We start from the raw sequence: 13,120 nt of genomic DNA on the forward strand, positions 1-13,120 counted from the left end.
AATCTCATGTCAAACTAGATTGTTCTAAAAGTCACTTTAACCAGAAGTCCTGCTCATATTGGGATAAAATATAATTGTTTATCGAAAACTACTGTCCATTAAGGAGTGATTGACGTTGTAATATCCACATGGAATATGATATGACGTTTCATCAGCTGTTGTCTTCGTGTGGCCTGTTAACACGGTCCTTTCGCGATTCGTTCAGACCTATACAGCTTCAAGTCTGAAGTCTTAGGACATGCAGAACTCACACGACTCCGAACGCGACGAACTGTTTCAAAATCTTTCTTCTGCAGTTCAAGAGGTAAGATTAATATGAAAGCATTCCCAAATGTGATGCGTCGTTCTCCATTTTCGAAACAAAACCTTCCATTTGGCAGTTTTCCATATAAAATTGATAAAGAAAGGTTACCCCTCAGTTGACTTAGGAGTTAGTTGTAAAATTATAACTAAGAGGCAGACATAATATTTTATAACTAATGAATTGTAACTAAAATATTAAATAATCTGTGACATGGAAGCCGTACGATTAGTAGAAACTTCCTTCCGCAATTCAAGTTCAGAAGGGTTGGTTTTGAATCGATGCACGTGCTTGTATGTAGTGTCACTTTAACATCCGCTTTGTAAAGCGAAAGAACGGTGGTCAAACTAGCTGTTAAACTTTATACGAATTGTGTGGAGATTTAAATGAAATGTTTTTCGTGTATGAAAGAAGGAAGCGCAGAAGCAGATATGGGCTACGCGAAACATGAGAAATAGTCAACAATTTATTTCTTGACTTCTTTAGATCCTTGATGTAGCATTTTTAAAAACCTAGGTGTTGTCATTAGAAAAAGCGTGATAAGTTTATTCACGTATGTATGCGCATTAATCAACTTATACTCATGATATACCGGAATGAGTATAACATTTAGTAATGTTATAAGTTATCTTCTTTTTTTTACTTAAGAGCTAATCGACAGAGTCCATTACATGTGGTGTTTGTATTCAATCCCCATAAAGTAATTGAGAATGGAAGCAAGCAAGCTGTCTGGGAATTAATTGAGCTGAAAACTTAAGGGTATCTCTTAGTATTTGGTGGTTTCATTAATTTTCCATGCTGTCGGCTGAAAACAGGCTGTCAGTGGAAACCCAAACACAAGGGCATGCTGGTAGGCTAAAAAATTGGCAGTGCAAGGACTAGTAGATAATCTTAAATATAAACTGTACTTAGGGTGTGTATTGTAGGGGCAAATGGACTGTGGACTTTGAAACTCAAGGAGGTTTACCATGGAAAGTCAGAGGAATTTAGTATGAGCTATGGTTCGTAATTGATCCCAGCACTTGGATAAGTTTCCCCTAAAATTTGCCACTTTGATTTACACGTACATGTGTACATATATATTTGAGTGAAGTTAGCCACTGTGAAATTGAATTTCTAGCTTACTTATCAATGCTATAGAAAGCTTATCATAGCCAATGCAAGTTCTCTGTATATTTTTTAATTGTTCAAAAGTTGAACTTAAATACAACAAATATGGAAATGTGTAAAAAATCTTTCAACCTTTGTATTTCTTAGATTCAAGGGCATGTTGCACAAGGATACAGTGTGATATGGAATTGCAGTGCAGTAGACAAATTATGTTTCTGTATGGAGGACATCTTCAATCACGGACTAAAGGAAGGGTTTGTATTTGTTTGGATTGATTGTATTGATTTATTCATCTTCATTTTTATTCAGTGAACAGCCTGCCAAGCAACCTCAAATCATGTTGTTTCTTGCAGGCTGCTGGGCTGGGCCTCTAATAGCCAAGTTTCCTTTTGGTCACTGGCAAACAACATTACTTGTAAAAAAGATATCGAGGACATCAAACGGTACATAAACCAAGATACTTTAGGGAATGTTCTCAGTTCAATGTATTACAGAAGTTTTAATGTGTGAGACACATGAAGGATATTCTCCTCTTCCTCCATATTTAAAATTATTATTTTAGGTTTAAAATAAAACAAACAGGTGTATTCTGTTGGTTCAAATATCCCAACCCCACCTAGGCAAGGCTCAAATTTCCCATCCTCAGGGGAAGGATGACAGTCAAATGCCCATGACCAAATGGGGGGATGTTGAAGCTCCAAATTGAGCGATGCTCTATCAAGTGATTGTCTATTTTTTTTTTCTTTAAATAGACTACAACTGAAACGTGAACCGGAGAAATGTTTGGCTTGGATAAGACAAGGACTGAAGGAAAACACACTTAGCAGCTACATAAATGTTATTACACAGGACGAAAAGCTCCTTAGGTTTGATATACATGTGCATATAAATTATTCAATTGGTAATTCAAATAATAAGTAAAGGATCCAAACAATTGCAACCCTTAACTCCCATGAGTGACCAAGATAGAGTTTCTCCTTAGGATATCAATACAATATCAAATAGGCAAGTGATGAGAATAAAAAGAAATGTCAATGAGAGGATTGTTAGTTGGTCCAACACAAATTCTCTCAACTAGCATCATAAAATTGTTTGGCTGACAGTAACGAGAATTGCTAATCAGGGAGTAGTAAGAGTGAGTGAGTGAAGGGGTTCATGGTGCAAACACTTAATAGTTCTTTTCCTATGATTTATATTGAGGAGAGGTTCTGATTCCAGTCATTTAGCCCTTTACATCCCAAAATCAGTATGCATATACATGTTTATTTGCTTTACCATTCTCCATACATTTCTTCTGGTACTGACAAGGAGTATTTGTTTGACAATTACTAAATTGTTTCTTTAGTGGGTGATCATTTCTTTTGTTTTCATGACCTTCATGTTTGATTCAGCAGTGATACTGTTTGGAGAAACGAAATGCTAATCACTCAAAGGAGTTCTAGGGTTACTCACCCATATCAAGTCATTGTTTTAAGTTATCGCATCAGTTAACTCTCTGAAGTATTTTAATTCATGGGAATTTGAGCAGACTACATTTTTCACCCATTCTGTACCTATAGTGTGTTGCAGAGAAATACTAGATATTATCATTCCAATATTATGTCATTTTAATGGAATGTGCTAAATATGCCACAGTATTACACTGTAAAAAAGGGAAAAAATACAAATGGAAACAATTTGTGCAATCTTTGATTTCTTTTCTGCTTTTAGACATGATTTTTTTTTTTCCAGCAAATAACTTTGAAGCCCAAATTTTTTTAGTCATCAAGAACACTCAAGTGGTTTCTTGTGTGTTGTGTTCTTCTTTCATGCATGTCTTATGCAATTGACATGATGCTTGGATAAGGCCATCCAAAAATTTGAAAACTAGAAACCAAATGACTTGAAAATGCAATAATAGTGGAATGATAAACCCCCTCTTCAAGGGTAGGTTAAACCAGCAAATAAAGTGTATAGATGACAAAGAACATAAATTATGTATATTTTGTAGTGTACTATGAATTTCAGATTATAATGGTTTCAAACTAGTTTGATTTATCTGTTTAACCCTTTAACTCCTATGAGTGACCAAGACAGAATTTCTTCTCACAAAGCAATACAATATCAACCAGATAAGTGATGAAAATAAAGAAAATATCTATACTAAATTCTCTGAACTAACATTATAAGAATTGTATTGTTGACAGTAAGGAGAATGACAAATTTGATCTGGGAGTTAAAGGGTTAGCACAAAAGTCTTTTAAAACTAGTTTAAAGTCACTTTAGCCAGGAGACATCTTAAACCATGACTCAAATACTTATAAATGTTGTTTAGCTATTTCAGGGAACCTGTCTGGTAATTTTTGTCCAAAGGTTAGCTGTGTCTCTAAGGAAACTTATCTCCCTTTCAAAAAATGTGCCTGCAGCATGTACTATCTCTAGAGTTACTGATAGGTGTAATATTAGACCTCAAATGCATATTAAATTTATTTAAAAAAAAAAAAAAGCATTTTTTTTTTGATGTGTTGGGCATCAATCTTAAAGTGATTTTAAGTTTGTAGAATTAAAAATACAGTGCTGGGCATGGAAAAGTCATAAATATACTTACCTATCATTATCTTCATTGCAGAGAATTCTACCACTCTCATGCATTTTTCTGTGATCAAGAGAAGGCAGAAAAAGTCAGAGACCTGATCACATATGGCATATCACATCTGGATTTTGACATGTAAGTCCTCTGACTGTACTATCAGTCTTGAATGACAGTTCTTTTAAGATGATGTGCAGTTGATGAGCTCCATGTATGGGAAAAATTAATGCTCTGAATGTCAAGCATTTAAATAGCTTTTTTAATAAAAATACACTGTTACCAAATTGTTAGACTCATCGAGTCATTAGTCTTTCAAGCTGTCAAGAAGGTGATGACAGTCTTTGAATTTGTTCAATGCAAATCAACTTTGAATTTATGAATCTTTTCTGAATGCAAAATGAACACAATGCTACTCTTATTTCTGACACCACTTTGTTGAGTAATGTGCAAATGTTCACCTAGTTCTTTGACAAGCAGTTCCAGAAGGCTTGTGGCAAGGGAGGATAACCCAGCTATGATTGCTGCAGGTATGTTTAATACTCTCTGATATTCACAGCATAAGGATATTGTTAGAAATTTTACACTTTTTGGAGAGAATTCAAATTAAAACTTTTCACACATGTATTTTCTCTTCAGTCATGCCTTCAATTCTTAAAGGTGATGGAAAAATAAAGAGCTTTCTCACAAAACTGTTAGAAATGTGATGCTTTTTGAGGGAAATAGTGATTAAAAGTCCTTTTTTTACATACACCCTTGTTTGAACTTGTAAAGCAAAATTTTAGCCTTTGAAACAGATGATGAAGAATTAAAAGTATTCTCAGTTGCTTGGCTAGCACCATGTGTCAACAGGTTGGCTTTTTTTATTACCTTGTTTGTTAACTGACTTCATATGGAACTTAAGGCTGTTTCATTGGGCCTTTATATTTTAGATACCTTGCTTAGCAAACAGGAAATGGGCTTCAGTCTAGTTTGGGCTTAGGTCCTAGCTGGGTCAGTTTAGAGTTCTTGGGAAAGACCCTAGCATGTGGATACAACTCTTACATTTCCTTCCTCTACCATCTCCACCCAGGAGTATAACGCATGGTACCACCAAACTGACTAGGAAGCCTGATGTATTGCCAAGGGGTCACCTTAATTCTCCCCTTAGCTGATACACATTTCCTTGTAAATTAGTTACAAGAATTTGGTTTTAGATCAAGGTAAAAAATTCTACCTGATAAATTTGAGGATTCTCATTACCTGTTTGCCTGATAATGTGTGGATATTGTTTGGAGAACTTACTTTTTAATCACTTCTGGGACTTAAAGGGTAACCTTGTTTATCTTATAATGAAAAGGTGATCAGAGAGAAGAAGAACTAAATTAATGATTTTGTGAATGGTAAATATTTCCAGATGCAATGATAACTCATCTTCCTGAAAGATCAAGTGTTGTGAATGGTTATGGATCTCCTTCAAACAGTTGGAATGGACATGAACATGGTGCTAACTTGCAGGGTCAAGGAAGTAGTAGTTATAAATTTGAGCAAACTGGAAAGAAAAGAAAAAAGAAGAAAAAGGCTGAAGTAGCAATGATAGCAGAAAGTACTGATACAGAGGAAACTCATTACATTGATAAAGTGACTGAAATGCACAAGGAATTAGATTTACAGGATTCTAACCAAAAGTTTGAAACATTTGAGAATGAAAATGGGATAAGAGAAATTTCTGAAAATAGTAAACTTGTTGACGACATTCCAACCAGTGCTTTGGATGCAGAAGACACTAGTTCTGATATTTCTTTAACTATGGAGTTACCAGTGTCAGAAATTGTTTCTGAAAATTTTCAGGAGCCTTCAAGAACTATTCATCAGTTGGAAGTTGCCTTATCAAATTCTTTTACAAGTGAAGAAATGACTACCAATGAAATTTCTATACTTGAAGAGAAAGTTTGTTTGGATAAGGATGTTGTCAACAATACTGAAGAAAGAAGTGAAGGAAAGGAATGTATGGGAATGAAAACAGAAGAGAAAAGAGAACTAGATGAAAATTGTACTTCTGATCTTAATGTATCAAATGATATGTCTTGTTTAGCAGAAGGAAACTGTGAGGCAGAGACACATTTAGTCCCCTTACCAGGGGTGGAAAATAGATTGTCATCTCAAAATCCTTTTGAAGATTCAGGTGATGATGAAACTGAAGCTGTTGATGGAGTGACAGAGAAAGATGATAATCCTTCTGAGAGTGAGACTCTAGAACATTATGCTTCCCTGGCAACTTTTGAGTGTGGCACTCCAAAGCCAGTGGAAAGCATTTGGCAAATTGAAAAAGAAAGAGGTTTATCCAATGCAAGTTATGAAGGAGAAGACTTAAACATTATACCTGGAATCCACAAAAATTCAATGAGTGGAAGTTCAGGAAGTTTCAATGGATCAGGTTCATTTTCACAAAGGAGCAGCAGAAACAACACCATGGATTCAATTCCTGGGAGCTCAACATTCGAAAGCTCAGTGGCTTCAGGCTCATGGCCAAACAGAAGTGGCTCTTTCAACCGCAATAGCTCTAAAGCAGATGTAGGTTTCTGTGTTGGATCCCCTGGCAGTGAGTTCAGTGAATATGAAATGTTTGATGAGTTACTGGGACTAGAGGAAGACCATTTCTCTCCACCAGAGGTAAGATTCCAGTATGTTTTGCTTTAACTGTTGGTCAAATTTTGAACAAAGTGATGGCAATCAGGGATTCCAAACATTCCTTCCATAAGTATCTATTGATTGTGGATTTCACCCTTTATAACTTAATATCAGTATCCATATTCTTCATACAATTCCCAAGGTCCTGACAAGGAGAATTTGTTTCACCATCAAGAGCATCTTCATTCTTTTGACCTTAATTTTTGATTTAGGGATGATATTTTAAGAGAAATTAGATGCTGGTCACAGTTAGGGGTTACAGGATTAAGGCAGCTGTGAAAGCAAAAGATGCCTTAAAACGCCTCAAAAGTGAAATCTCAACAAACTGCAATCAGAGGCTGCAGAAGCAAGGGCAGTCAAGTGCTGCTCATCAGGTTTTATTTAAACTCCTGACAATGTTGTTTGTTAAAGAGCTGCATTTCTTAAACATATCAACATAGGAGGACTCATAGATTTAATTTGGTGTAGGAATTTTCATAACTATCAGTATATGTGCTGACTGGTTCTTGTTGTATGTTTTCAATAACCATGTTTATAAGATGTACTACTAGTGATTTTATAAACTGATACATTTTGTGTACTTTCCACATCTGAATCTAAGAAGTACCCTAGTCAAAACAGTATACATTATTTTTTCCAATCATCTATTTCAATTCCCCATATTCCTTTTAATCTATTTTTCCTTAGTCCTTCATGGGCTTTTCCACCTCAGAAGAGCTTAACCATGCAATATCTGCTTGTAAAGACCGGATAAACACAGCACATGAAGATACAGAGGAAAAAAACAAGCTTGTCACCAAACTTGTTCAGCTGAGGCTCAAACTGCAGGAAACACAGGTTTTTTTACTATTTTAGTTTTCACCATTTTGCCTGAACAATGACGTGGTCACATAACTTATAATGAGAGTGATAATGAGGATGATAATGATGATGCTGATGTTCATGCTGATGTTGCTGATGGGGAGTGTGAGTGGGAGTGATGTGGGAGTAAGGATAGTGTTATAGTGAGAGCCATCACCTCCCACAGCTGTTGTCCAGGTTCAATTTCGGGACATGGCGTTACGTGAAGGTTGAGTTTTCCTCCCTCCCACCACAAAAACCAACTTTCAAAATTCCAGTTCAATTTGGAAAAAGCAGACAGTAAGAGCCACGTCGTAGAATGTTCACTTGTAAATTCCCCTTTCCCGTTCCCTCTAGGTTGATATTGAAGGTGATGATGATGATGATGATGACTATGTTGTTATATTTCTCATCTTTCAGGATTCAAAAACAGAGAGTAACACCAACGCCAAGAAAATCCTGAGTCATCTTTTCGTTAAGGAAGATGACCCAGGAAAAAAGTATAACTGTGATAAATGTGGTAAAGCAATCTGGATGTGGCAGTCTCTTTTCACCTGTAAAGGTATGTAGTTTTATTTTTGCTTTATTGCATAATAGAAATCTCAGCATTTGTAGATTGTAGTAATGATTATATCAATCTCTGCTGAAGGGGCAAATTTTTAACAACAATGCTTTACTTAACATGGGTTCTTTATTTGAATAACTTCCGCTCAGGTTGTTGAAACGTCAATCACTCTTACGGAAAACAGTCACTTTCAGGACTATTCTCACCTGGACGATCAGAGTGCGCGATCGTAAAGTAATCTATAAATTCAGCCTTAGTTAACGGCGTAAAATAGCTGTTAATCGTGCTTCCTACAACTCAGTCTAGGTGAGAAGTGATTATGGATGGTAATCGTCTTTAGTGGTAACCTCACTAAGAAGCAGTTTCCTTTTGTTTTTAGCTTGTAATTATCACTCTCACAGACGTTGCCTGGAGCTCATTCGCCGACCATGTGCCAGTCGCAAGGTTAGAACTGAATCGTACAGTCAGGGGATTGGTGCCAACTACCACAAACCTGCAGTTTTTGCGGTCATTTTACAAAGCAACTTTGTGGGTTACATTGGCGACATTACCTGCACGCACCAATTGTTATGCTTATTTGAAAGATTTGTTTGAAACAGCGTTAATGTGTTCCCTGACAATCAATGATATTATTTTCCTTGTTTTAAAAAACAACATATCCCGCCGGAGAAAATGTACTTTAAAAAAGGTGTACTTCCACACCTGCCACTGACCTCAATGAATTTCAATATGAACGCTCGCTTCCCAGCTCAGCGACCCAGATTCTCTAAATTCCTCTCGTCCTTGCACCAAGTCTCGTCCTCGCATCAAAATTTTTACTTCGGCTTTTCTGTTTCTCCTCGCGTCACTCTAAATACTAATTCGACCGTTTAATTTTCTAACGAAGTAAATATCTTTATTATCAATTCGATATCCCTATCCATTTATTGACAGGTGTCAGTCAGCATGTACAATTTGAAAATTTGTCCGGAAACAGGAATGGCATCACAGCAATATAAGTGTGCAGAGTGCAGGAAACAGATTGGACTAACAAGTGAGTGGTGGAACTGCTACACACTGTGACATTGGGATGTGGCCTACCTGAAAACTATTTGTTCAGCTAAGAGCACTGACCACTTTGAATAAAGTATTGAAGTTTTTTTTTCTCCATAATCAAGCTGGAATAACTGTCGTATTTTGATTTTAGGAGGTGAACGATCTGAAGCGCGCCTTTGCGATTATTCTGGTCAGTATTTTTGTGAAGAGTGTCATTGGAATGATATGGTGGTCATTCCTGCTCGAGTGGTTCATAACTGGGACTTCTCTACCTACAAGGTATGAAATGACTTGACGTACGCGGTAAAGGGCTAATACTGAGCTGCATTCAACCAATCGTAGAGCGGATATTTTCCATTAACGGACTGCGTATTGAAACAAATGCACTTGCCCATGGCTGTATTCTCACTGTGTGGCCCTCGCGCTTGGTTAATCAACAAGATGTATAGAGGATATTACACGTTGGCAAAAGATATGAATTTTATGTTCGAGTGGCAAGAACAATATCATGAGTGAGCGTAGCGGATGAGTGAAATGTTATTCGTGCCACAAGGACATAAAATTCATATCTTTGAGCTGACGTGCAATTTCTTTTCATTATATGGACAATAAATATACATGGAGAGATTGAAAAGCTGGCTTTAATATAACTACCGGATATTAACAGAAACAAACTACCTGGTGCCCAAATTATAAAAAGGTTTTTATGTAACACCATCAGCTGGGCCAAAATACTTGTGAACTGGTTTTATAAGCTCAATGAAAGTACGATTACTGACTCTGACTTGAATCATCAAATACTGTTATTTTCAGCCTTTTTTTCTCTACGAACCTCTGAAGGCTGTTCAGCACGAACACAACAAAAATTTACCTTTGTCTCGTCGTTACTTTTGAGGAATTCCTAGAAAATCTTTTGATCACACAACGTTATCATTTTGGTGTTCTTGTTCTTTTCTTGTTCGGAAAATGCATTTACATCTTCGTCGCTTACCACAACAAATAAGGCGGGAATTGTGACCTCTTGTTCAATATAGCCACTTGTGTTACATACAAAATATGCGCCACTCGGTTCCCAGATGTGATTGTCGTATTTTTTACGAGAGTTTTAGTTCTCGGCAAAATACTCACGTCCATATGGTTAATATATAAAAATTATTACCTAAATTAATAGTCGCGTTCTAATGGAATCCACCGTGTTGTGTTCAGGTGATAGAACCATATTGTGGAATTGTGCTACCCGAGAAGTTTTTTTATTCAGTCGATTCCAAACAGTTTTTCACTTGTTTCTCGTAGGTTTCAAGACAGTGGAAACAGTTCTTGGACCTTATGCTGACAAGACCTTTGTTAAAGATTGAAAAACTAAATCCGGCGTTGTTTAAATTTGTGGTGGAATTGAGAGAAATTAAGGTAAGATAAAAGAAAAAACTATGTGCAAGTGATCTTGGATGTTTTTGCCTGTTGTTGTTTTAAGTTTGAGAGACGAAATTGAAAACGTGGGTGTACCTGCAGTGTAAATATGCAGCGGAAATTGAACGCAGTAAGTTGAAAGAGAGCAATTTTTTGTTACTCAAATTAGTGCTATTGGAGGAGCTGGTAACATCCTCTGGTAATTTTTCAGGAGGTCTGTTTGCAGTTTTCAATATTTCGTAGCATTTTTTTACATAACAATAAAACCGTGGTTATTGAAAATCACTGGTACAACAAGATTGTCTCTACTTGTTCATAGCGTTTGAGAGAAGAGATTCTTATCATGAAGAAGTACTTTGTTACGTGTCGTGAGGCGCTGGAAAGAAAGTTGTTGTTGCAGGTAAGTAAATATGTATTTATAAAATCGTGATACTATAAAAAAAAAAAGGAGAACATACTTAGAAAAAACTGGTCTACCATATTAGGTTGAGAGTAAATGAAAGCAGTTATTCCTTAAAGCTTTGTCAGTTTTCTCCCCATCTCATTTTTTTTCATTTTGTAGCTGAAGGATAAACAGCACTTTGTGGACAGTGACAACATTTACTCTCTCCAAGATCTCATTGATATAAACTCCGGTTCTCTTTTGGCTTTCCTGACAAAGACTCACTCTCTCTTTCTCACACACATCAAGACGGAATGTCAGGTTTGAAGCCTTACCATTGTTGTCTCTTCTTAGGTAATATATATACTAAGTCTAACATTGAATGTGTCATGGTGAAAATAGTAGCTTATTCAAGGTGACTCATGTCAGAGACATGGACGAATTTTTAGCAACTACTTCGGTGACAAGTCCTATTAACAGAGCCTAACGTACAAGGTATTGTAAGCTGGGACGAGATGAAGCCTAGAAAGAGATAGCGCCAGTGTAAAAATCGAGAGAGGATTTGTGCTGCCGGAAATTTTTTTTATTAGCTTTAAACTGTGGTGATATGGCGAGTTAACCATGCATGTGAAGTCATTTGATGACGACAACGTCCTCAGTACAATGTAGGTTAATTTTGAAACAAATATTACGGCCATTCCTCTTTTCTGAGTTGATTTAGTGGTAATTTAGTTTACTCTATGCTGCTAAGAAGAGGGTCAGTAATCATCTACATGCATTCTTTTCAGGTTGGATAGACGGTTTGATAAGACTGCTTTGTCTTACTCTGCGTTTAATATGGTTACATTTGGTGATCTTTCTTATTTCTTTATAATTCAGCTCTGTGAAGCCAAGGGTTTCATGTGCGAAATTTGTGGAAAAGATGAAGTCATTTTTGCCTTCGACCCACATGCCGCACAATGTAATGAGTGCCGAGCTGTATTTCACAAGTAAGAATGACTGGCGCTCATCTCTTTATTCTTGTCTCACCCTGATGACCTGTCATGCTACATTTATTAGTAAAAGAGTTTGATGACTTCCTTATTTATAATGTGCGGTTAAAATTTTTAACTTTTCTTCCTTTTGGCAGGATCTGTTTCAAAGGTGGTGTGTGTCCCAAGTGTGAACGGAGACAGAAGAAGTCTTCGAGAAGCTAATCACGAAAGAACACCATAAACGATTAGTATCCCTGAACCTGGAGGGTTACAGAGAATTACTGTCGCTAACGATTAGTGTTAGTGATGGAAATCGTAAGCGGCGGAGGGTGCAGGTTTGCAATTTGTGCCTAGGCAACAAGATTGATAACCTTAGTAACAATATTGCAAACTTTCCAGTGTACCGTGCAAGTGTGTTCTGGTTTGGAATACTTCATGTACATGATCTAACCATTTACGTTTGAAACGACAAGTTCTTTTGCTGTGATATTTGAAGCCACAACTTTTCTAACTTTTTTGTTTTTGGATGAAATATTAACACTTTTTCTGCAGATGAAAATCGAAAATTTTTTGCTTTGAAGGTGACCGGTAACAGTACTAATCTAAATCGCGGAAAAGGTCGCTTTGCACTTCATAAGAGGCTGGAAAGTGCTCTTGATCAACATTGTGTATTGTGGTTAAAAGGTTAACCATTATTGGTCCATTTTGTATTATTTGTTGGTGTGTTGCATCATTGTAGAGAAGATACAACAAATTTTTTCTTTCTTTTTTCCCTTTTTGCAGCTGTTAAAAAAAGGAGACCTCTAAAGGTTTTAATTCCAAAAATTAACTTATGAGCTTTAAAAGAGCGATTTTTGACATTGTCTTCACGAAAGCATTTTGTTTTTTTCATGACACTTATGTACATGCTGTTTCTCAAAGCGCAACTGACTCAGTAATGATAAAATTGTTTAGTTTTTATGAAGCTTTATGAACTTCTGCTCACCCCTTGTTTACTGATGCCCAGCGTGAGAAACAACAAAAACTTGGAAACCGGTGCCAATAAGCAACACTTGGTTTACTGGTCTTTCTATTCGATTAATGAAAATTGTGTTGATTGGAGAGCGTTGCTCTCTAACTTTGGAGAATTCTTTGTAAAAGTAAAGGAAGCTACGTGGTTTGTTAAGAAGCATTTAAGTTTTTTAGTTCGAGGGTTTTTAAAGTCCTTCGATTTTGTATTTAATTGTTAGTAAGCTCTTAATAAGAAATCAATAAATCCGAAATATCCCTT

General features: G+C 36.4%; 1 protein-coding gene across 2 annotated transcripts; it reads left to right on the top strand.

Moving 5' to 3' along the window:
- The first annotated feature begins 162 nt into the window (after window positions 1-162).
- Window positions 163-13,120, top strand: LOC131774512 (uncharacterized). 2 transcript variants are annotated; one of them, XM_059090557.2, is made up of 17 exons: window positions 163-304; window positions 1,559-1,665; window positions 1,765-1,854; window positions 2,164-2,277; window positions 4,020-4,118; window positions 4,443-4,507; window positions 5,374-6,629; window positions 7,335-7,484; window positions 7,908-8,049; window positions 8,432-8,496; window positions 8,986-9,085; window positions 9,239-9,366; window positions 10,381-10,494; window positions 10,814-10,894; window positions 11,057-11,197; window positions 11,756-11,865; window positions 12,006-13,120. In XM_059090557.2, exons 1-17 carry the CDS (start codon window positions 239-241, stop codon window positions 12,070-12,072), a joined length of 2,895 nt encoding a protein of 964 aa, XP_058946540.1. In that variant the 5' UTR covers window positions 163-238; the 3' UTR covers window positions 12,073-13,120. The 2 variants fall into 2 exon arrangements, with proteins under 2 accessions (XP_058946540.1, XP_058946541.1); XM_059090558.2 differs by lacking the exon at window positions 1,765-1,854.

This window comes from Pocillopora verrucosa, chromosome 3 (genome assembly GCF_036669915.1).
Source record: "Pocillopora verrucosa isolate sample1 chromosome 3, ASM3666991v2, whole genome shotgun sequence".
Taxonomy (NCBI): Eukaryota; Metazoa; Cnidaria; class Anthozoa; order Scleractinia; family Pocilloporidae; genus Pocillopora; species Pocillopora verrucosa.